The following is a 24,671-nucleotide window of genomic DNA, read 5'->3' as shown; positions in this document are numbered from 1 at the left end:
TAGTTAGATGAATAGAGATTTATACCATTTAAGTACTTTCATTAAGCTAATCAATGTCCACGCACATTCAGGTGACAATGACCCTAATGACCGTTTTGTGGTCATATTTGTAAGAGTAGGGACTTATAAAACTTGTCTGTATAGGTCCCTGGTCAGACTGAGAGATAAATATTCTTATATTTTTTTTTGCTATTGCACACTCAACAATACTTCTCCGGAAAGTATTTTCGTTATAAATGGACGTCATCTGTAAATTCTAGTTTAGCACGCATGACTCGAGACTGAACGGCATTTGAAGTTTTTAACTGAATTGCTTTGTTTAATTTTTATTAACGCGGTTGATATGATCAAGATTATATTTTTAAGTTTTGGCTTTATGTAAGAAACAATTTCCACTCAAGCTCTAAATCAGTTAACTCCCTTTAGTTGACCGAATCTCTTTCTAATTAACCTATTTATTAATGCGCACAAAACAAATGATCAGTTCTTAATATAATGTTCCTTTCAATGATAGTATTTATTTGAAATGATAATAGGAAATGGTATAGTAAATGCTAAAAAGATCCAATTAATATAATCGCCATTGTTGGTATTCTTTATAAATATAACGGAACTACTTTGTGATTTCCAATTAACGACTAGCCAAATAACCGCCAAAATGGCCGTCATTGATTAGTTATTATCGCGGCTACCACAAACTATGACAAATTCCTATTGAAGACAATGGGATTCGTCGTTGATTTAGACGGAGCCAAGTAAAGTGAGTATTAAAGTTTTACTTCAACAAATGACATTTATATGCTGTTTATTGCTTGGAAGGCAAATCGCATTAAAAAATAGCCGCTTCAAACGGGACGCTTCAAAAATAAAGTTGCAGCATTTACAGTTCAATAATCGATTACATTTCTTATGATTGTCAGAGCCAAGCACATTCTTTGAAAATGAAATTCTCGTCATTTATTTTTACACGAAGGTATTTAAAACTGTCAAATTGTATGAAACGAATTTGTAAATTAATAAATCTTTTTGGTATAAAACTTAAACAGTGACCAGGTCAATTGTCATGGGAGATATTGACCATAGGCCAGTTCATTGTTATAGTTTTGATTCCCGATTTTCGTGCATGCGCAATGCACTGGTAGTCAAAAGCATTGCTTGCAGCTAACGCAAAGCATATGGATAACAAGACTTGTTTAGTCAATAAATCGAAAAGAAACTAAAAAACAACACCTAAATAATATTTTAAAAATATCATGTTTAGTGCCAAAAGAATGCATTAACACATTTATTTGCATTTTAAAAGAACGCGTCATTAGCATAAAAGTAATTAAGATTGTCTGAAGACTGAACGACAGAAAATTCGACGCAACAAAGAGCTCTATGCATTAGCCGTATAATTATTTGCAGATAAGCTTCAATAAAAATAATGATACATCTAATTATAAAATTATAATTATCAATTGCATGCGTAAACTAGAATAATAAAAAATTAGTGATAGCTAGAATGTGTCAGTGTTTCATTGAAAATAAACGTACTACAAAGCCCTATTAAAAGCGAAGTTCATGACGGTATTTACATGTAATTTTAATTTGGATGGGTGTTTTTCAGAGAATGACTTGAGGAATATTAACATTCAACTGAAAAACAAAAAACACAACCTCACATGATGTAAATTGAACTGTGTATTCATGTATTTTGTAAACTCGTTACTAGTGATCGAGCTGAGTGACAACTATCTAACATTTAACACACACGCACAAACACACACACACACACAACATAATATATATACATTTATAATATAATATATACACATTGTTTCATTATTATTTACCCCCATTGATGTCAAACGTAATTTCTTGTTTTTATGATGTATTTCGTGCATTGCCGTAACATTACATCTTCATACGGAATGACGTATTTATAATTAACCGATGACCGCTAAATACGTTAAATATTTTTTATTTACATTTTATAATTCATTATTACTTTATTTTTTTATAAATAAAACGGGCTTGTATCTTTACCGTGTTCAATTTCCGATTATCTATAGACTTCAAATTTGTACAATAATTATGTAACATATCTAATTTAAGCAACTGTTAAGTATGTCGGTGGTAAATTTATTCAACCAAATGCCTAGTTACTTAATACTACCAGAATGAAGACATGGTGGCATCATCAATTGCGTTTAATGACCAGACTGTCATCTGCCACCTAGTGTGATTTATGACACCATGTTGTTAGTTAGGTCTGGACAATATCTGATCAAAACGAGATAATCGGATTAGGCAGAACAAAGGGGCAATTAAACACCGGAATACAAAGGCGTAAACGATTTTAAGATTGATGCAAACAATAAAATGAAAACTATTGCATTTAATTTAATTAAATGTTTATTTAATGTGTCAACATGTTAGTTTTCCCGGACCAGGGTAAAAGTCCCTGCCCAGACAAATACCATTATGGTTAATTTGTAAATGTTCTTTATTGGAATTGATCTATTTATTCATTGTGTTCAATCTTATTTGTTTCAGTAACGTAGAAAAATTTGTTGCCATGTTGAAAAATAAAATCTAAATATATTCGTTTAAATTTAACTGATCACGCTCTATTTCTCCCCATTGATTGTATCTTTCTTTTGACTACCAATATAGCCCGGATGTAAACACGCAGGTGCGCGTGACGTCACGCGTGAACTGGTCTATACATGTTCTTGTTATCATGCTATAACAAAGGTTGTCTACGTTAATATGCTTCTTTGGGATTTCATTTGTAGCAGAATTTTTTTTATGCAAGCACGCTGCAAATTTATCAAATGACTCCTCGATATGATCTACCTTGCATCATTCTGATGCAGTGTTTGTTCACCATTTTGGGAATGAGGCTGGATCCTTTGGATAAGTAGTCTCATTTATAAGACGCGCAAAGAATTTAGAGATACTTTTTATATGGGCTAAATTCTTTAGAGCGTCTCGTCGGGGAAAAGTCTATAATGTGTTGGAAACCAGAAAGTTTAAATTTTCATCAATTTGCGTAAAATTGCAAAATAACATTACCAACTCATTCAGTTTTAGTTTAGAAGTCCATTTTTACCTCAAATATTGTCAAATTGAAGTTAGAAAGGCATAAATTCTTCAGTTAAACTTCTGCTTAAATCGCAAACCAATCACTGACCTGTAGCCATGTCATGAAACTGATTTAAATATGAACCAATCAGAAGAAGGCATTAAGGTGTAACGTGTACGTGTAATTTTATTTAACATAAGCATTTAACACCGACTTTTACCTAACTAGATCGAGTATGCTCATCTTAATCGGTTTAATAAGCATATGTTCAAAACAGATATGGTGCATTTTCTATTCACTCTTCTTCGTTTCAGCATATCTTTTTCGCTCCTCTGTCTGTCTTGTTTTATGTACTTACATTCTACGTTACGTAGGAGGGTATACTGTACGTTCTGTATCAATTTTATTTATGTACAGTATAAAAATAAAAGATGTATTATTGTAATTTATTTCAGAACTTTTTAATTGTCACTTTAGAAAAAAACGATGCTAAATTAATCAAGAAAAGTATATCATTTTTTAGCCAAAAAACAACAACACTTATTTCCGCATTAAAGTCAACACAGCATGATTGTTCCAAATCTAAACCTGGCCCAATTCCCAAAATCTTGACATGCAGTTAATATAACATTCAACGAAAGAAACTTGTTAAAAAATTGTGTTCCCAAACTTTGCAGAGTATGGTCAACTAAAACAGTACATAATATAAAACATGTCTCAAGATCCGAAAGAATCTTCGGTGAGGACACGCAGTGATTCTCGAGACAGAATAAGTTCTGACATGCCAACGTTATCGCGATCAAATTCAAGAAGCGATTCCAAAGACAGGACATCTCAGTTGGAAAGCAAAGACAAAATAAAATTGGAATCATCACACTCCAAGTCAAAAGATCAGATGTCATATTCCCGTTCAGACTCCAAAGATTCTTCTAAATCAAGGCCAGAGTCTACTGCAAAAATAAAATTTGAGTCCAAAACAGCCACGGATTCTCCAGAAAGGAAGCCAAAATCGGAACCAGAGAAGAAAGCAAAGTCCACACCTCCTGTTTTGGAAAGTATCACTCCAGAACCAGAGCATAAGCCAATTAAACTCAAGCTTTCCCTGTCCCAGATCAAGGCTTTCACTCCATCAGTTGCTGATGACTCAGATTCAGCCACTTCTTATGAAGACTATGCAATCGGATCCTCCAAGCGTCATAAGAAAAAAGATGGCAGTTCAGGCAAAAAGAAAAAGTAATAATTTTTTGAATACTTTCTAAATGTTTGTAGTATATATATAGGATCTTGCATAAGTTGTCGTATCATACCATATTTTATTAAACGAGTTCAGGAATTTTGTTAGTATGCGAGCCAGGCGAGCTTACTAACGAATTTCCTGGATGAGTTTAATAAAATATGGTATGAAATGATGAGTGTCAGATCTTTTTTATCACATGCTTTTAAATGAGCTGATTAAATAAATATTTACGCAAACATAATTGATAAATCCCGAATGTTGTTTACATTTTGTGACGTCAATTGACATTGCAACGTCATTTCAGCAAAATAACAAAATGCGATTGGTCAATCGAAAGAAAATAAGCCAATGAAAATGCTTAAAAAGTATATTACACATGTGTAAGATAAAAATATTCGTAATTGTTATATTACATGGGAAACAGGGTATGGCATATGATAAAAGATTTCTTTTGCATTATTTTATGTTTCAGAACCATTTTTTTCATAGCTTAATTAATGTATACTTGTTAATCCTTTACCTCTTGGATACATATTTTGACGCATTTGTAATCCCTTAGAAAGTTGAATTTAATTAAAGACCTTTCTTACTTGATTCAATTTTTAAACTCTAAAATACTGATAAGCAGCAAACAGCATAAAACCTGAACAGACTGTGAGTAACATGACTTTATTTAATTTCTAAATACTTGCCTAAAATATATCTTGCTTTGTAGAACAAAAGCAAAGAAGAAATCAAAAAGTCAAATTCCTGAGTCAGATTATCTGGCACCACCCACTTTAGACCTCATGGAGACTGGCCACACACCCTTGTCAGTGCTGAGTGATACAGAAACCAGTCTGCCCTTGGAGCCGGAACCCTTGATGATGCAAAACATGGACGTTTCTACAGACAGTGCAACAGGCAACAGCTTTATGGAGAAGGATGAGGAGGACTCTGTCATTCAGGAAGGGTCTGTCTGTCTTTGTTTTGTCATAGAATAAAAGTACTTGGTTAGCAATCAGCTTGAGTTTATGTACTTAAGTAAATATATGTATTGACTGCATTTAAAGTGTACCATAAATGCTTGAGAAACATTAGATATAACAAAATGTCCAGTAACTCATTTGATAAAACTTTTATAAATGTACGATACTGCCCATCCTGTTTTTAAAGATGTATTTTGCCTTACTTTGACATGTTCATCAATGAAAACCTACTTTGGGGGAACATATGCAGTAGATAAAAATAAAACTTGTGGATTAACTTCAGTTTATTTCTTGTTTGCAGTATGAAAATGTGCTCACTTTGTGGTTGTGGAAAAAAGAGCCTACTAGGACAAGGTCCATTGCTCCTGTACGCTCCAACTCCAGGGTTTAACTTCCGCAAACCCCTGCCTAAGTCGCTTAAAGGGGCCAGTGGGGAGGCTGAAGACAAGGCTCTAGAAAAGGGGCCAAAGCCGTTGACTCAAAGGCGACAAAGGGGTCTAGGAAAAAAGTAACTTGTTAATTATTTTTGTGTCCATGACAGAGAAAACCTTATAAAATTATGTATATTTGTAATAAAGTGATAACATTGATAATTTATGTTTTAAGAAATGTTAATTTAAATTAATAGCATGGTAACAGCTTTCAATCAAAGATTGCAATTATTGTTTTTTGTCGCACCTGTCGCAATCATAATATGATAATTAAATAGCTCTTATATCGTCAATAGCAGGAAAATAGCTTAGTTGTTTTTATGCCCCCGGATCGAAAGATCGGGGGTAGATTGTTTTTGGCCTGTCTGTTATTGTATGTGTGTGTGTGTGTCCCAAAACATTAGCCAAAACTTTAACCTTCTTCATAACTTTTGCAATATTGAATGTGGCAACTTGATATTTGGCATGCATGTGTATCTCATGGAGCTGCACATTTTGAGTGGTGAAAGGTCAAGGTCATCCTTCACGGTCAAAGGTCAAAAAAATAAATTTAAAAACTTGAACCAAAACATTAACCTTCTTCATAACTTTTGCAATATTGAACGTAGCAACTTGATATTTGGCATGCATGTGTATCTCATGGAGCTGCACATTTTGTGCGGTGAAAAGTCAAGGTCAAGGTCATCCTTCAAGGTCAAAGGTAAAAAAAAAATAAAGCGGCACATTAGGGGGCATTGTGTTTCTGACAAACACATCTCTTGTTGAAAAAAGTATTTGTGTTTTTTTAGCTCGACTATTATATATAAAATATATATAGTGGAGCTATCCTACTCACCCAGGCGTCTGCATCTGCGTTCAAATGTTAAAGTTTTTGTACTACCCCAAATATTTTCTTTGTCCCTTGACATATTGACATATTGCTTTCATATTTTGCATACTTGTTTACCAACATGACCCCAACCTATAAACAAGAGCAGACAACTCTATCAAGCATTTTGTCATAATTATGGCCCTTTTTCCACTTAGAATATGCAGCAAATGTTAAAGTTTTCGTACTACCCCATTTATTTTCATTGTCCCTTGACATATTGCTTTTATATTTTGCATACTTGTTTACCAATATCACCCCAAAGCATTTTGTCATAATTATTGCCCCTTTTATACTTAGAATATGCATATTATTGATAAATCTATGTTAAAGTTTGCGTACTACCCCAAATATTTCCTATATCCTTAGCCATATTGCTTTTATATGTTGCATACTTGTTTACCAACATGACCCCAACCTATAAACAAGAGCAGACCACTGCATCAAGCATTTTGACATAATTATGGCCCCTTTTACACTAAGATAATTGAACATTTTGCTTAAATTGCCATAACTTCTTTATTTATGATCACATTTTATTCTTACTTTGACAAAACAACACTTACCTGAATACCACAATGGATTCAACCCAAACAATACCCCACGCCCCTTCCAAAACCCTTTCCCTCCCCAACCTCACCCTCCCAATTTTTTTTTAAACATCATCTAATAAATTACCCCACCCCACATTATACCCCCCTCTCACCCCCACCCCCCCTACCCCCCAACACCACCCCCAATTTTTTTTTTTTTTTTAACATCACCTAATAAATTACCACACCCCACATTATACCCCCTCTCACCCCCCAATCCCCTACCCCCGCCCCCACCCCCCCCAAGAAAACATTTTTTTTTAAACATCATCTTATAAATTACCACACCCCACATTATGCCCCCCTCTCACCCCCTACCCCCCCCCCTACCCCCCAATTTATTTATTTTTTTTCCTTTTTTTTATTTTTGAAAGATCGTCTAATAAGTTATTGAATATGAACAATTTCCCCATGATGGCTTACGTTATACTGTCAAGCTTTCGAATAGTCAAGCGCGCTGTCCTCTGACAGCTCTTGTTGTGTATTGCAATTAAAATTAAATATGTGAAATGCTATTAAATGCGTATCAATTGATATTCCCACTCATAGTAAAAAAAGGTTACCCAAAACCACAATGTTTTTTTACAGAGATCCATTTTGTTCACCGCGTCGATTCATTGATGACGAAATTAATGAAGGGTTTGATGAATTGGCAACTGTTGGATTTACAGAGGACACTGAAGTTACATCACTTTTTGAATCTACAGGTAGAGTGGTCTTATAAAAGAGGGAAATATTTACTATTAAATTCATCATTTGCTTCATTTGAATTGTGAAACAAACAGTTAATAGAGGATGTTATAAAATATCAATACGCTAATTTTTAATAGAAGCATGTTTTCATACTGCAAACAAGTATTACCGCAATTTGTTAACCTTTTTCTTGCAAAATATGTTTTCCAAAGCAACAACTGGTGTTAAGATTTATTGTGTGAGGTCCCTGTAAGGTGTCCATTCTGTTTACACAGGTCATGTTTATAGCCACCACTATTGTGCGGCCTGGTCCGATAGTGTCCGGCAGACTGACGAGGGGTTGACAGTAGAGCTGGTGGACAAGGCAGTGGTGACTGGTCTTACACAGGTATGGGGGTCTGACAGCCTAGCTTATGCACAGTGTTTTTTTCACCATTTTTAGAATGGGGCCGGGTCCCTTTGGATTGGGAAATATAGCGTCCTTTCGACTGAAATTGGGAAATTAAAAAGTTGATTTTATGCTTACAAATACTTAAAATTGATAATAAAAGTGATTTCAATATTATATTTTCAAAGGTTCAACTAATAACCAGTATTCAAGTGTAAAATACCATGATCCATTCATTATGTTATTAGTAAACCTGCATTAATGAAAAAAGGCTGTCATAATTGGCATAGGCAAATGGTCAGGTTTCTTTTTTTTCTTTATCAGAAATGCAGCTACTGTCTGCGATATGGTGCTACGATCACATGCAAATACAGCAAATGCAATAAAGTATATCACTATCCATGTGCATCAGCGGGTGGATGTTTTCAGGTAAACTTTGGTTGCCTTTCTGAAAATTGTTACATTAAACATTGACATTTTATTTATTTGAAAGCAACAACAATATAATTAAAAATGCTTACAAAGAATGTTTTTTTTTATATTTGCTTACCTTCATATTGATGATAACATTTTATATTATTTGTAAAAGAACAACAACAAAAAATGCAATCTTCATTGTAATAAGTAAAAGTATGTGATAATTAATGTAAGATAACAAATGGTGTTATACTTGCCTGTTGGTTGGAAGTAAAATGTTTTCATTTAAGGCATTGAAGACTTCATATAATATTTGTTATTTGAATATTCAAAGTTTGATTCAAACATGTTGACGTAAGTGAAATCTTTAGTGAAAAACAGAAGAAATACAATCTGGACCAGAAATGTCACTATTACAATGTTTTAAGGGGAATTAAATCTTAGAAGGTGTTAATGAAAAGGTTCTGACAATCATATGCTCATATTAACTGCTGTTTCTTCTATTTTTCTAGGACATGAAGACTCTATCAATGCTGTGTCCTGATCACTTGGAGGAGACAGACACTATAGGTTTGCAAGACTCTTATTTCGTCATTTAATAAAATAAATTCCCCCCTTGCTGAGGAATATACTTCATCCAGTTGATAAGTAAATTTAGTTGTAGGTTTCATTGAGTTTGGTAGCCAATATTTGTTTTGTTTTTCACCTAAGAAATTTGTATCAGTTTTATGTTATTTATGGCCTCAATTATAGAGACAATGTCACAGGGTATGTTTTCATGTACATTTTGTATACATATTAATATAAGTGTTTAATTTACAGGCTGCGAGGAGTCTGTATGTGCGGTGTGCAAGATGGTGGGTGACATAGCCATTCAGCTGTTCTGTACAAGCTGTGGCAACCATTACCACGGCAACTGCGTTCACCCGGCCGTGGAGGTCAACCCCACTGTGCGGGCAGGCTGGCAGTGCCCTGATTGCAAGATATGTCAAATGTGCAGGTGAGTTTTCTTAGATTCAGTGGTGTGATTTTTCCTCCTTTCAGCTGATTTTCTCCGTTTCAATGTCAAATTAATTTAACCAAAAGTTATTTTTAAAGATATATACAAGTAAAGAGTTCAATTAAATCCTGCGGGGTAGGACATTTTCCTTCCCTGATGTGTTTCTTAAAATAAATAGTTTCCGGTTGCCACAAGAAGGAAAATATAATGTCCATATTGATGTTTTTTCAGGATGATACTCGTCATTATTATGGTGTTTTTTTCAGCCCCCGGTAGGGTGGCATATACCAGTTGAACTGTCCATCATTCTGTCAGTCTGTCTGTCCGAAAACTTTAACATTGGCCATTACTTTTGCAATATTGAAGATAGCAACTTGATATTTGGCATGCATGTGTATCTCATAAAGCTGCACATTTTGATTGGTGAAAGGTCAAGGTTATCCTTCAAGGTCAAAAGTAAAAAAATACAATCCAAGGGAAGTAATAACCTTTAAAAGGGAGATAATTTCTAAACCTGCCAATTGATATATTGAAATATTTCAAAGCGGCGCAATAGGGGGCATTGTGTTTCTGACAAACACATCTCTTGTTTATAAATTGTAAATGAATGTTTCATGTTTTAAATTGATTAAAAAAATACAATCTTTAATCTATTTTTAATGCATATGCTGTGTTGATAAATATAAATAATTGCATACTTAATAGCTGCATAAATTTCACTGACAACAAGTGCAGAACACGAGGACCATAACTGTAAGCTGCTTTATTACTTAGATGCTGCCCTTTTCCGCTCTCTAATTTAAATAGTTTTCATCCGATCTTCACCAAACCTGGTCAGAAGTTGTATCTAGACAATATCTAGGTCATGTTCGCATTATGGGTTATGCAGGGTCAAAAACTAGGTCACAGGGTCACTAAGTGTATTTCAAGCATTTAGCATGGTGTTGGCTCTCTAATTGAAGTAGTTTTAATCCGATTGTCACCAAACTTGGTCAGAAGTTGTATCTGGACAATATCTAGGTCAAGTTCGAATATGGGTCATGCAGGGTCAAAAACTAGGTCACAGGGTCACTAAGTGCATTTCAAGCATTTAGCATGGTGTCCGCTCTCTAATTGAAGTAGTTTTCATCCAATCTTCACCAAATTTGGTCAGAAGTTGTGTCTAGACAATATCTAGGTCAAGTTCAAATATGGGTCATGCCGGGTCAAGAACTAGATAACGAGGTCACTTGGTGCATTTCAAGCATTTAGCATGGTGTCCGCTCTCTAATTGAAGTAGTTTTCATCAGATCTTCACCAAATTTGGTCAGAAGTTGTGTCTAGATGATATGTAGGTAAAGTTATCAAGTTGTCCAAAACCTTCAAATGGGCGTATCTTGTGACAGTTTGGCACTCTTGTTACTACTTCATACAACATCTTTTTTGAACTCATCATTTTAAGTATAAGTGGTATCTAATTAATGTAAGTATTTCTTTGACAACTGCTTGGAGATAAGGCCATGTGTTGTTGTGATCCAGAAACCCTGGGGAGGACAGCAAGATGTTGGTGTGTGACCTCTGTGACAAGGGCTACCACACGTTTTGCCTCAAACCTACAATGTCATCTATACCCAAAAATGGCTGGAAGTGCATGGTGAGCTCTAGGTTTAAATATCTTCATCTCGTAATAGTTTGTATATTTCTTCAAGGCAGATGTGTGTAACTCTCTTGAAACATGATAGCACTGGAGTATTATATATAAATTAAACTTAAAAGATAAAATAACAAAATGCAATATAATTTACAATGTCATACTTAAATCCATGGTTGATCAACATACGCTGTTCTGTCAGTTGAATATAGTGAAAGTTTATGTAACTTCTTCCACATTTCTCAAGGGATATAAAAGACACTTCGTCCCTAGTGTTTCACACAATCCTGATTTATTTGTCCTTGAAAACAGCTGACAAAGCTGTGCAGGATTTTAAGTCCTGTGTATTTATGAATACTGGAAGCTATACATGGTCACTTGAAGACTGCTCACTATTATCATATAAAACCTCAACCTTTCCACTAATCGTTCAACATTATTAATAATGACACATTAATTTCATGTTACAGAACTGTCGTATATGCGAGGACTGCCAGTCTCGGACCCCAGGCAGCGGCAAGAGCTCCCGCTGGCACCACAACTTCAGCGTCTGTGATAGCTGCTACCAGCAGCGCAACAAGGGCCTCTGCTGCCCCCTGTGCGGAAAGGCATACCGACACTTTGCACAGAAAGAAATGGTGCCATGCAATATGTGCAAAAAGTAGGTGGCATTTAGTTAAACCTATTTATTAAAGCTTGATTGCATCGCTGACTTTAATAAACACTCTCAACCAGTTTCCTTGTTTGAACAATTACTGATGTCTACAGAGATTTAAAGAATGCTCCAACTGGGGATCTAATAAGGTGAAGGAGATTTAGTTCTTTTTATCTGTTCGCTTGTAAATGATATTTTGAGTTGAAAATGTGTTTGTTGTGAGATGTGTGGAGCAGTAGATAGGTAAATCTTTGCTCAGATAACTGTTTCACAGTCATTATTTTTATTCTTCAGAATTCATAATTGTAATAAACAGAGTCATAGATTTCGACTATGGGCTTTGGATTGATTTTTGTTGGAAGAAATTGAGGTGCAATTACCTTTCTGTGCAATGCAACAGGATAACCAAGGATACTAGTTTGAATTGTAAGAACGTTGAATCGTAGGTCATATTAATGTTAGAATAACTTTCAAAATATGTGTTGAATTGTTTCAGACCAAAATAGTCTTGGATCTTAAGATTTGTAAACACTTTTACTTATGTAGATGGCTTAAACTTATCTGACTAGTTGTTTGTTTTTTCCTTCCTGATTGGTAGGTCCAAACATTCAACCTTTCTCTTAACATAGAATCAAATTTGGGCAGCTTTATTTCAAAGCTGAGTGCTATTTGTTGTGCTCAAGTTTTTCATTGTCATCTGCAAATTTAAAATTCTTTTTCAGAATGGTGCATATAGAGTGTGATGAAGCCATAGATTCCACAATCATACGACAGCTGAAAGGTGACGAGCCCCTTGAATACTTGTGCAAGATTTGCAGAAATCGGGACCCTGAGGTATGGATGTCAGTAAACCCCGTGCCGTTCATATATGCATTTTGACGCATTTTAAGTCAAAATGCATGATTGTAGTACAAATCAGACATATGTCACAACTAGCTAGTTGTATTCAATTATCTAACTTCAAATAAAGTTTGGTGCATTATGCAGGAAACATCCGTTTTGTGTGTCTGTCTTATCTCAGTTTTCTGTGTATCAACAAACAAAACTATATAAGTGCATGATACATGTTGTATTATATTCTCATATGTCGCAAACAAATTTGCAGAGTTGTGTGCCCTGTAACTAAGGCAAATCTAGGATATTTACATAATTGTACGTTTAAACTTTTTGTCAAGAATTAGTCTCTCAGTTTTCTGTATGTGTGTTTATTCCCTGCAAATGGATCAGCCAGACTATTTTCTATGTTTGTTTTCTTCTTGCAGATGGATATGCCAGACTATCCACTGGCGGGGTTACCAGTCCTACCTCTTGGCATTGAAGATTCTGTGTCCATGGACAGTCTGTATCCATCTAAAGGTAAGCTGTCATTAGAACTGTTAGTTAAAAAACCCTGCATCTTTTACTGTAGAGTCGTAAAGTTATGTGTTTTGGCGATTTTCTTATGGCCAGTTATAAGAAATGGCTAAATTTCAATGTGATACTCGATTGTGATATTTGATTGCATTTTTATTGAAATACTCTATCCTGATAGGTTATTTTTATATTTAGTATATATATATTTTTTTTTTTATTGCGTTTTTATATTGAGGGATTTGAATGCAATAGTTAATTGACCTGTTTAATAGCAATATTTGATTGTGATATTTAATTACGATGTTCGAGTACAGTATTTGAAATCATTACTTTGGCCTTGTTCTGGGAAATCTTGGCTTAATTCATGTGTGTTAAGTGTTGTCCCAGATTATCCTGTACAGGCTAATCTCTATTTACACTTTCAACCTTAATTGTATATATTGATTTTTTTAAACAAAAAATACCATAAAAGCGAAAAGTGATGTCCGTGAAATACCTGTGCAAACTGCACATGCTAATCTGGGACAACACTACCGACCTGACTTAAGCCCATTTAAACCATAATGCAGCTCATTTTAATGTATATTCAATTGTTTTAATTTTGTATCTACCCCAGTGTTAACTGGAGACGTGATGCTGGGCTTGGGGGACATACCGGAGGAGCTGCTGGGTGAAGACAGCTCCCAGCACAGCAACTCCCAGTTCCCTCCCCTGCCTCACAACGAGGACTCCTGCTCTAGTATGGACCTCGACCTTCACGGCATGGTGAGTGATGGGGAGGAAGTGTTCAGAATTATCAAAATGTATATATTTTTTGCTGCCTAAATGACTGCCTTAAATTTTCAATTGAAGGTTTCCCTTTTTTATGGCATATTGTCTTTGGCCTGTCTGTCTGTCTGTCATTCATTCATTCATGGTGTGTGTCACAAACTTTAACCTTGGTTAAACTTTTGCAATAACTTTTTGAATATTGAAGATAGCAACTTGATATTTGGCATGCATGTGTATCTCATGAAGCTGCACATTGTGAGTGGTGAAAGGTCAAGGTCATCCTTCAAGGTCAAAAGTAAAAAATACAATCCAAGGGAAGTAACAAGCTTTAAAAGGGAGATAATTTCTAAACCTGCCAAATGCTATATTGAAATGTTATTTTAAAGCAGCGCAATAGGGGGCATTGTGTTTCTGACAAACACAGCTCTTGTTTGTAAATTGTGTTAATAAACCACAGCATTTAGTTAATTTCCTTTCCAGCCCTATCAGTTAAATCTTAGTAAATATAATATTGAAAACACTTATCAACTTTAAAGTATTTTAACGAAATGCAACAATACCAATTTACCAATTTTAGTCAAAACAACACAATGTTTTTTCACTAAAAGTGCTTCAGCCACACATTCCTAGACCCCCCCCCCCCCCCCCCCCCCCCGATAGCATCATGAATCCTAAGGCTCAAGATTGCATTCCAGAGTTGCACAAACTGCCAAAATAAAACACATGTTGAGTTTTAATCTTTTAATGTCATGTAAGGAATTAAATTGACACATTTGTGCTTTATTTTGGCAGTTTGTGCAGACTTCTCTGGGTTTAAATTGATTAAAACACATGTTTGCCACTTGTTTCCCTATTCCCTATAAAACTTAAAGGGACTGTCAACCATGATGATGAAGAAAAGAAAAGTTGTAAAATACCGTATTTTTTTACAATTATTAATTTATATTGATTAAAATATCACGACTGGTATATAACATTACTTGAAAAATGTTGTAAAGTTTTCATATTTTCAGTATATTCGGTAATAAATTTTACTGGGTATGTCTACCAGGTAACTACCAGTTAACTATAGATAACGCCAGTAGATTGATCATCATCGTCACGTGGTAAACCCAGGAATGCAAATTGTGCATGCGTAGTGAATTGTATATATTTTATATATAAAATGATCAATCTACTTGCGTTATTTATAGTGTGTATATCGTTATGTCACCTATTTTCGCGTTGTACTTTCGATTTCACATCGCAAAATTTTATTACCGAATATACTGAAAATATGAACTTTTTTCAAGTAATGTAATACACCAGTCGTGATATTTTAATCAATATAAACTAATTATTGTAAAAAAATACGATATTTACAACTTTTCTTTTCTCCATCGTCGTGGTTGACAGTCCCTTTAAAGTTCATTGTCCTACTTGTAATTTCAGCTTTCTCCATCATCATCCTACTTTCCAAACACTGATCTTGCGTTTGGACGCGGCAAGTTGGTTGCCATGGCAAGAAAGAAGATGGCTCTGGCAGGGAAAGCTAGGGTAGGTGTTTACCTTATTATGAGACATCATGATAATTACTTTTAGCAATTAAGAAATCAAGGCATGACACAGCACGAACATTCCAGTTATTTTCTGGTCCTGCCGAGGGCATTGTTTTCCAGGACAATCTGTATATTCTGGCTTTTATAATACTGGACAGGTGATTTGTTATTCTATATTGAAGAATTGATGTGAAAATAACAAAAGGTATAACAAGGTAAATCTTGCTAACTAAATAACAAATACAATAATGTAAAATAAAATGAGAAAATATGACATGTACACACTGTTTATTAAACAAACCTTACTTTTATATAGGATTAGTACACACAAAACAAGGACAATTGAAGAATCACACTACTTGAAATATTTGTGTAGTTTTTTATGTGTTTCTTGCATGAATTGATGGAAACCCTTTTTTTATGATGATCGTCATATGTTCCTATGTGCCCTCATTGATCTCTAAAGATGTTTTATTGGACTTGAATGTAGGCTTTTATTTTATTTCCTTGCATAAATTTAAGAAATAATTGACGGTTAACCGTTGGTTATTGCGGTAATAACCAACGGTATGGAGTTCCGATGAGTAGGATTTTAACCACGAGGGCGTAGCATCGGAACAACATACCGTTGGTTATTTCCACAATAACCAACGGTTACCCATCGATTATTTCTATTCTAACACGATTTCATCAATAAGTTAACTGTGATTTAAAGGTTATAAATTAGAATTATATAAACCGAACGACCACTACTTTTCCGCGAAAATGTGACATCGCTACAACAATTTAAGTCAAATGACGTTGTCTTCATTCATAAACAGTGTGCGGACAATCAAAGTGACGTCACTTTAAACAACCGTTGGTATATCAGGGTAATAACCAACAGTAGTTTTCCTTCTTTGTATATAGAAAACAAGTCAGGTGCCGTGGTAGAATGTTAATTTGTCATTACTGTCAAGATTCTGTTAAGTGATTAAGTGGTATATAGCATAGATGGCTGTACCAGTAATTACTAACACTTATCATTGAGAATTTGATAAGTGTAGGCATTTATTTTGAAATATATCTGCAAATAGGGCAAATTTGAAAAACTTCAATATATAAATATGGTTACTTCTGATTGTTCTGGAACATCTGTTGCAATAAACAATAAAACAGATGACTTGTTTCTTTTCACTTATCAAATTGTAGATATTCGTTCATTTATGTATGTGTTTTCAATTACCCCATTTTTGGCCGTTTGTATTTATTTCAATATTTTGTCTATAACAACTTGTTAACTTTATTTGAAGGCTGTCCAATAAACATTGTTGTTGGTACAATCCTCCCAACTAGGCGACCTGGGTTTGATTTCCTTATCTGATGCATGTTTGTTGAATTGGGAACCATATCGGACAGATGAAATTTGCTTCTGGTATTCTAGTCCCCCCTCACTCCTAAGAGCAAGACCACGACAAAATGTACTATATATAATTCAAACTTTGTCCTAACTTCTGCAAGTCTAATACCTTCATGTGATAGGAGTGCTAGTATTTACTTTTGGTCTTATACCCAAAAGCATGGAAGAAATAGAAAAATGACCATTTGAAACCATTATTCTTTATTGTCTTAGGGCCGAGGTATTGGTCATAGAGGTAGACCCATAGGCACCATAAAACGCAGAGGGCCTAAACCAAAGGTAAGTAATGTAAAGAAATATATAAAATAATTTATGTACTAAAATGAGCCATTTTTATGCCCCCCTTCGAAGAAGAGGGGGTATATTGCTTTGCTCATGTCGGTCTGTCCGTCGGTCGGTCCGTCCACCAGGTGGTTGTCAGACGATAACTCAAGAACGCTTGGGCCTAGGATCATGAAACTTCATAGGTACATTGATCATGACTCGCAGATGACCCCTATAGATTTTGAGGTCACTAGGTCAAAGGTCAAGGTCACGGTGACCAGAAATAGTAAAATAGTTTTTGAATGATAACTCAAGAACGCACACGCCTAGGATCATGAAACTTCATGGGTAGATTGATCATGACTTGCAGATGACCCCTACTGATTTTGAGGTCACTAGGTCAAAGGTCAAGGTCATGGTGACCCGAAATAGTAAAATGGTTTCCGGATGATAACTCAAGAACGCATACACCTAGGATCATGAAACTTCATGGGTAGATTGATCATGACTCGCAGATGACCCCTATTGATTTTGAGGTCACTAGGTCAAAGGTCAAGGTCACGGTGACCCGAAATAGTAAAATGGTTTTCGGATGATAACTCAAGAACGCATATGCCTAGGATCATGAAACTTCATAGGTAGATTGATCATGACTTGCAGATTACCCCTATTGATTTTGAGGTCACAAGGTCAAAGGTCAAGGTCACGGTGACCCGAAATAAAAAAATGATTTTCGGATGATAACTCAAGAACGCTTTTGCCTAGGATCATGACACTTCATAGGTACATTGATCGTGACCCGCAGATGACCCCTATTGATTTTCAGGTCACTAGGTCAAAGGTCAAGGTCACAGTGACAAAAATCGTATTCACACAATGGCTGCCACTACAACGGACAGCCCATATGGGGGGCATGCATGTTTTACAAACAGCCCTTGTTTGAAATAAATCTATAAAGCAGGATATGAGATTATTGTGTATTCTTAACAGTTAATATACATCTGATTTTTGTATGCTAGTCTACCTATATGAATGCAGATGAAGTGCGAGTTAATTTGTATGCTAGTCTACCTATATGACTTTAAGATGAAGTGCGAGTTAAGTTCTGGTCCCTTGATTTTTGGCGGAGTTATGGGCCTTGGATTTAGAAATTTTCTCTATAATAACTGTTTAACAGATCTTTTAACAAAATGTTTTAAGATATTTAGCTTATTTTTGGTATGTGAGTCCACCTACATGACTTACAGATGAAGTGTGAGTTTAATTCTGGTGTATTGTTTTTTGGCAAAGTTATGATGTTTTCAATTTGGATATAGCTGCTATGTGGCTTCAAAGTGCGATAGGGGGAATTGTGTTTCGCAAGCACAGGTTTTGTTCTCATTTGATTGGAAATAGGCCCTAGCCTTTTGATTTTTATGCCCCCAGAAGGAGGGCATATAGTGATCGCATTGTCCGTCTGTCAATCTGTCCATCCGTCTGTCCGTCACACTTTGCGTTTAGGTTTCGAAAAATGCTCATAACTTCTATTTCGCTTCAGGTGTAACATTCATATTTTGTATGCATGTGTATATGGACAAGGCCTTTCCATATGCACACATATTTTTACCCCTTTGACCTTCACCTGGAACTTATGGTCCGCGTTTAGGTTTCGAAAAATGTGTTTAGGTTTCGAAAAATGCTCATAATTTCTATCAAAGCGTTTATTGGGAGCATATGTCATCCTATGGAGACAGCTCTTGTTGAAGGAATATTGCAGAAGTAGCTCATTAAGAAAATAAAAGAGCTGTTGTAAGTTTTGATGTATGGGAAAACTGCAATGGCCTATGGTCCGCGATTACATAATGTAAAAACCTGTGCCACCATAAATGATTGTAGGTGATTCAGTTGAAAGCTGCTTATAATAGTTCAAGGTGGTGTTGTTTTCAACATAGGTTTATTTTCATTGTAGATGAGTTCTGGGTTGCGAGATAGCAAAAAGGAGAAAAATAATGACACAGACGACGATGATGACGACCATCCAAACACCATAGTGCTGGCCAACAAGGCAGACAGGTTCACTTTAGATCAGGTAAGCCTCGTTCTGGAAAAGTGGATGATTTTTTTTTGCAAATTTATAAAATTCTTATTTTGTTGATGTTTTGGTCCTACTTGTTCTGAAATTTTTGTCTAGTTTTGTATTCAGCGTTTAATCCTTTTTGATTTTTTTCTCAAATCACATACTTGCTTCATGATTTTGTCAATAAGTCAATTTAAGTATGTATCTTAAACAAGGTGTATTTCCACTATAATTTCCATTAATGGTGGAAAAAACTATGTTCGTAAATAAAGAAGCCAGTTGATCTTGTTCTGCAGGACATTTGCAAGAGCTGTGGTAGTATAGGCAAGGGGCCAGAGGGGAGGATGTTGGCCTGCACTCAGTGTGGACAGTGCTACCACCCCTTCTGTTCCAGTACCAAGGTGAGTAGCTGGGATTAGCATCAATCACACGCTTAAATGGTTTCCACTTACTTCTGTCCAGTCCTGACATACATTTTGTGGATTGGTTTGGACACTGGATCCATGTAATTTTGTTGTACTTGTAACCTTTATAGCTCTTTTTAAAGGGTCTTAAAGGACAGGAATGTTATTGTTTATAGATGAATTTTCAAATGAGGGTTGCCCTTTTTCTGTCTTTAGTTATGTAGAAATTAAGACCAGACAAATATTATTTAATCAAACAGAAGCATATTTCACGCAAATGGGCTTGAGTAAATCCTGGAGAAAAGTCAGCTCTCTCAGAGTAAATTACCCTCTTGAATTGGTCAAGTGTGGCAGTTGTCAGTTTCTGATATAAGTATGTGCACATATTTTAGCTAAACCATCTTACCTGTGAAAAGTGCGAGTTCCTAAACGGACCGCCATGATATGACTTATATACTGATGAAAATGGCAGAAAATCAAACTTAACAAAAAAACAAAACATTATTTTCCGTTTTTCAGATAAACAAGGTGGTTCTCCAAAAAGGCTGGCGCTGCCTTGACTGCACTGTGTGCGAGGGGTGTGGCCGACCTCACGATGAGGGGAGGCTACTCCTGTGTGATGAGTGCGACATCAGCTATCACACGTACTGCCTAGACCCTCCACTTGTTACTGTGCCCAAGGGGACCTGGAAATGCCAATGGTAGGATGGAATGTTCGCTGCTAATCAGTATCTTAGGGTTGCAAATGAAGCCTTTACAACTTAAATCTAGTAAAAAAAGGTCTTTACTTTAATTTGATTTTAAGGGACACCAAAAAGGGTCAAATTTTTTATCTAAGTGGTAAAGGGTTAAAAAGGCAAGTTATATCACAAGACATTTTGAAATTTGAACTACAACTCACAAAATGGCTATATGAAACAGCATAAAATGAGAACAGCCTGCGAGTAACTCTTGCTGCTCGTCAGTATCTTACGTTTGGAAATGAAGCCTTATGAATTTTATTCCCCAGGTGTGTGATGTGCCTAATCTGTGGCTCCAAGAACCCTGGGTTTGGTTGCCAATGGCAGCGCAACTACACACACTGCGGGCCATGTCACAGCAAGATCTCGTGTCCGTACTGCCGCATGAAGTACCAGGAAGATGAGCTTATCATTCAGTGTGTCCAGTGCTATAGGTGAGTGGTGTTTTGATGTTTATTTTGAGCTCATTATTCAGTGTGTCCAGTGCTATAGGTGAGTGGTGATTTGATGTTTATTTTGAGCTCATCATTCAGTGTGTCCAGTGCTATAGGTGAGTGGTGATTTGATGTTTATTTTTAGCTCATCATTCAGTGTGTCCAGTGCTATAGGTGAGTGTTGATTCAATGTTTATTTTGAGCTTGTAATTCTGTGTGTCCAGTGCTATAGGTGACTGGTGATTTGATGTTTATTTTGAGCTCGTCATTCAGTGTGTACAGTGCTATAGGTGAGTGGTGATTTGATGTTTATGTTTAGCTCGTCATTAAGTGTGTCCAGTGCTATAGGTGAGTGGTGATTTGATGTTTATTTTGAGCTCGTCATTCAGTGTGTCCAGTTCTATAGGTGAGTGGTGATTTGATGTTTATTTTGAGCTCGTCATTCAGTGTGTCCAGTGCTATAGTTGAGTGGTGATTTGATGTTTATTTTGAGCTCGTCATTCAGTGTGTCCAGTGCTATAGGTGAGTGGTGATTTGATGTTTATTTTGAGCTTGTCATTCAGTGTGTCCAGTGCTATAGGTGAGTGGTGATTTGATGTTTATTTTGAGCTCGTCTTTCAGTGTGTCCAGTGCTATAGGTGAGTGGTGATTTGATGTTTATTTTGAGCTCATCATTCAGTGTGTCCAGTGCTATAGGTGAGTGGTGATTTGATGTTTATTTTGAGCTTGTCATTCAGTGTGTCCAGTGCTATAGGTGAGTGGTGATTGGATGTTTATTTTGAGCTTGTCATTCAGGGTGTCCAGTGCTATAAGTGAGTGGTGTTTATTTATTTTTTATTTTTAGAGTTTTAGATAGAAGTTTGCTCTCAAATGGATTTTTATTCTACAATCAGAAATGCATATAAATATAAATGATTAAAAAGATCGATAGCCCATAAAACGAAGCACAAACTATTTTTACACCTGTATTGTAGTTAAACGCAAACAACCAAACACAAATCAAAATGTTCTGTATTTATTTGTAATCATTGCGGAGAATGTATGCTGTAAGTATATACATCACCATCTTTTAATTTTGTTTATTGTCTTTGATCCGGATCTAATCCGGTGCGTGGAGGCTGTATAATCTTCCGCAACAACACTGAAAAACACAATACACACAATGGTTGTTAACAATTAGCGCTTATCATTACAATTCTACCTAAACGAAGACAACCGGTTGATACAGCTGTACTGGTTTCGCGTTTTAAAGCAATGTCACGTGTCAGTTAAGTACACTGTAATCTACTCCCTTTTGTGTCAAAACCGGATTTATCTTGATTACAGACAGAGTATGTATGCATGGATTACGTTGGATTTTAGTGCCTCATGCCTTTGGTAATTCAGTCTTAATTTGGTCAAATATGGGATATAGTTGTTCTTTAGGATATTGAATTCGTCAACCGGTCGGCTTAAGAAATATACGAAAATTAATGCCTGATGATATATAATGGTTTCACAGTATGTTAAGGCCAAATTTTCAATCTTCACCAGTCAACCCTTTATAATTTTTTGAGGGGTTCTGAAAATGCCGAATGGGTAGTCACACAGTTTTACACAAATAATTTGGGCTATGAATTGTGTATTTATAAATTTAGAGTTGGTGTCTGTTTCTGCTATAACAAGTTTTCAAGTAGTTTTTGATGGGCTTTTGCTGATGTAGACCACAAAATATATTGTGCTTTTTTGTACAAATGAAATGCGAAATATTAAACCCCTGATGTCCATTAAAGATGGCTTCATGCGGCCTGTGACAGTATAATGAATGAAGACGATGCAGAGAGGGCGGCAGAGTTTGGCTATCACTGTACCTTCTGTAGACCTCGAACAGGACAGCCAGGGCCCTGTAAGTATTTATTGCTGGATTGCTTTTTTTATTAGACGGCTGGATGTATGCAGATTTAATGTAATGTTTAATGTTTATAAATGATGTTTCAATGATCTCACTAACTTACAGCATTGTAATTTTGTGCGTGGCTAAGGTTTTGATGCTTACTCAAAAAGTTCAGACTCTCTATTTATGTATACATAATACATACACCAAATAAAAATACCATTAAAGCAGTTAGTATCGTGACTGATTAGCCTGTGCAGCCTGTGTGGACTGCAAGCTTATCTAGGAAGACACTTGACAAACATACAGAAAGCAAAGTTTTCCCAGAAAAAGGTTCATAAATATTAATTTTATCATATTGCTTCCCCCATTTTCAGTGCCACCAGAAATTGCCACCCCTGTCAGCAACATCCCATTCACTTTTCCACCCCCACCTGTCAAGGAACCTGAGCCAGTCAAATACTACCTCTGCGACGGCGTGCTCATCTCGAAGCAGGCCAAGTCACAAATCGATAAAATCATCATCGAGCCTCCGAAAATCCGCCGGACGCGGCGTTGGAGCAAGCGGCCCGAGAACTATGACGAGACTTTGGAAGAGAAGATGATGCTGGAAGCAAAGATGAAGGAGATACGTGAAGGCCGGAGAGGTGCCTCGGACTCCCAGGACTCCTCCACTGCTGCCCCAGCCCTGCACCGTCTGCTCTCCAGTAGCTCAGATAGGGACGATGATAGAGGTTTTTATCTTAATTTATTTTTATGCTCCCGGATCGAATGATAGGGGGTATATTGTTTTTGGCCTGTCTGTCTTTCTTTATGTCTGTCATTCTGTCACTGTGTCATTCTGTCATTCTGTCCCAAAACTTAAACTTTGCATTAAATTTTTGAAATAACTTTTGCAATATATTGAAGATAGCAACTTGATATTTGGCATGCATGTGTATCTCATGAAGCTGCACATTTTGAGTGCTGAAAGGTCAAGGTCATCCTTCAAGGTCAAAAGTACAAAAATACACTTCAAGGGAAGTAATAAGCTTTTAAAGGGTGATAATTTCTAAACCTGCCATATGATATATTGAAATTTTATTTCAAAGCAGCGCATTAGGGGGCATTTTTAGCTCACCTGTCACGAAGTGACATGGTGAGCTTATGTGACCGTGTGATGTCCGGCGTCCATATGTGTGTGTGTGCGTCCGTCAACAATTTGTTTGTGTAGACAGCAGAGGTCACAGTTTTCATCCAATCTTTATGAAATTTGGTCAGAATGTTTATCTTGATGAAATCTGGGTTGGGATTGTATTTGGGTCGTCTGGGGTCAAAAACTAGGTCACTAGGTCACATTATAGGTCAAATAATAGAAAAACCTTGTGTAGACAATAGAGGTCGCATTTCAGAGAGATTTCATATTAAATTGCTATTTTATATAGCAAATTGCCTCGGTTTTTCTGTTTAATTGTCATTTTGCATACCATACAAGGTACTTTAGTATTATTTTAGTATTATTTCCTCCAATGTTATCATCAGTATATTAATAATATTGGTTAGATTAGAGCTTTTTGGGTTTATTTTAATGCATCTAGGTAATATTTGGTCTTTTTACTATTTTACATCTTACCATTATCAAATTTCCTTCAATAGTATACAAACTATTTTTCATTTACCGTGCACTCCCTCTGGTCCAGGGGAAACAACCATTGTAGACTCCATCACCACAATTACCTCCCTTAGTACAACTGAGTGATACCACCTCTGCTGGCTCTTCTTTCCCCCCACCCACATCGGCCTACACTTCCAAAAATCTCTCCTTCTTTCAACCCTCCAGGGTGACAACATGTATTTTAAATATATAAATACCTATAGTTCTGTACATATTGTAAATAATGTACCTCTTG

General features: G+C 35.9%; 1 protein-coding gene and 1 long non-coding RNA gene across 6 annotated transcripts in view; both read left to right on the top strand.

Moving 5' to 3' along the window:
* Positions 1-646: 646 nt before the first annotated feature.
* The window catches only part of LOC127844448 (histone-lysine N-methyltransferase 2C-like), a 99,984-nt gene continuing 75,959 nt past the window's right edge, over positions 647-24,671 (top strand). For all 5 annotated transcript variants that reach the window (XM_052374657.1, XM_052374656.1, XM_052374658.1 and 2 more), the window contains exons 1-22: positions 647-760; positions 3,748-4,303; positions 5,023-5,259; positions 5,577-5,783; positions 7,756-7,874; positions 8,136-8,248; positions 8,573-8,677; positions 9,178-9,235; positions 9,488-9,665; positions 11,184-11,298; positions 11,766-11,956; positions 12,673-12,784; positions 13,213-13,306; positions 13,920-14,068; positions 15,506-15,610; positions 17,225-17,290; positions 19,224-19,343; positions 19,628-19,732; positions 20,255-20,436; positions 20,745-20,909; positions 22,682-22,794; positions 23,160-23,516. In XM_052374657.1, the coding sequence (XP_052230617.1) occupies positions 3,783-4,303; positions 5,023-5,259; positions 5,577-5,783; positions 7,756-7,874; positions 8,136-8,248; positions 8,573-8,677; positions 9,178-9,235; positions 9,488-9,665; positions 11,184-11,298; positions 11,766-11,956; positions 12,673-12,784; positions 13,213-13,306; positions 13,920-14,068; positions 15,506-15,610; positions 17,225-17,290; positions 19,224-19,343; positions 19,628-19,732; positions 20,255-20,436; positions 20,745-20,909; positions 22,682-22,794; positions 23,160-23,516 (3,412 nt within the window). In that variant the 5' untranslated portion in view covers positions 647-760; positions 3,748-3,782. The remainder of the gene's footprint in view (positions 761-3,747; positions 4,304-5,022; positions 5,260-5,576; positions 5,784-7,755; positions 7,875-8,135; positions 8,249-8,572; positions 8,678-9,177; positions 9,236-9,487; positions 9,666-11,183; positions 11,299-11,765; positions 11,957-12,672; positions 12,785-13,212; positions 13,307-13,919; positions 14,069-15,505; positions 15,611-17,224; positions 17,291-19,223; positions 19,344-19,627; positions 19,733-20,254; positions 20,437-20,744; positions 20,910-22,681; positions 22,795-23,159; positions 23,517-24,671) is intronic.
* On the top strand, positions 21,182-21,539 carry LOC127844504 (uncharacterized). The gene is made up of 3 exons (XR_008032774.1): positions 21,182-21,257; positions 21,374-21,431; positions 21,490-21,539. It is a non-coding gene; the product is annotated as an uncharacterized LOC127844504 (long non-coding RNA).

This window comes from Dreissena polymorpha, chromosome 9 (assembly GCF_020536995.1).
Source record: "Dreissena polymorpha isolate Duluth1 chromosome 9, UMN_Dpol_1.0, whole genome shotgun sequence".
Classification (NCBI taxonomy): domain Eukaryota; kingdom Metazoa; phylum Mollusca; class Bivalvia; order Myida; family Dreissenidae; genus Dreissena; species Dreissena polymorpha.
This window is presented reverse-complemented; position numbering and strand designations above follow the sequence as displayed.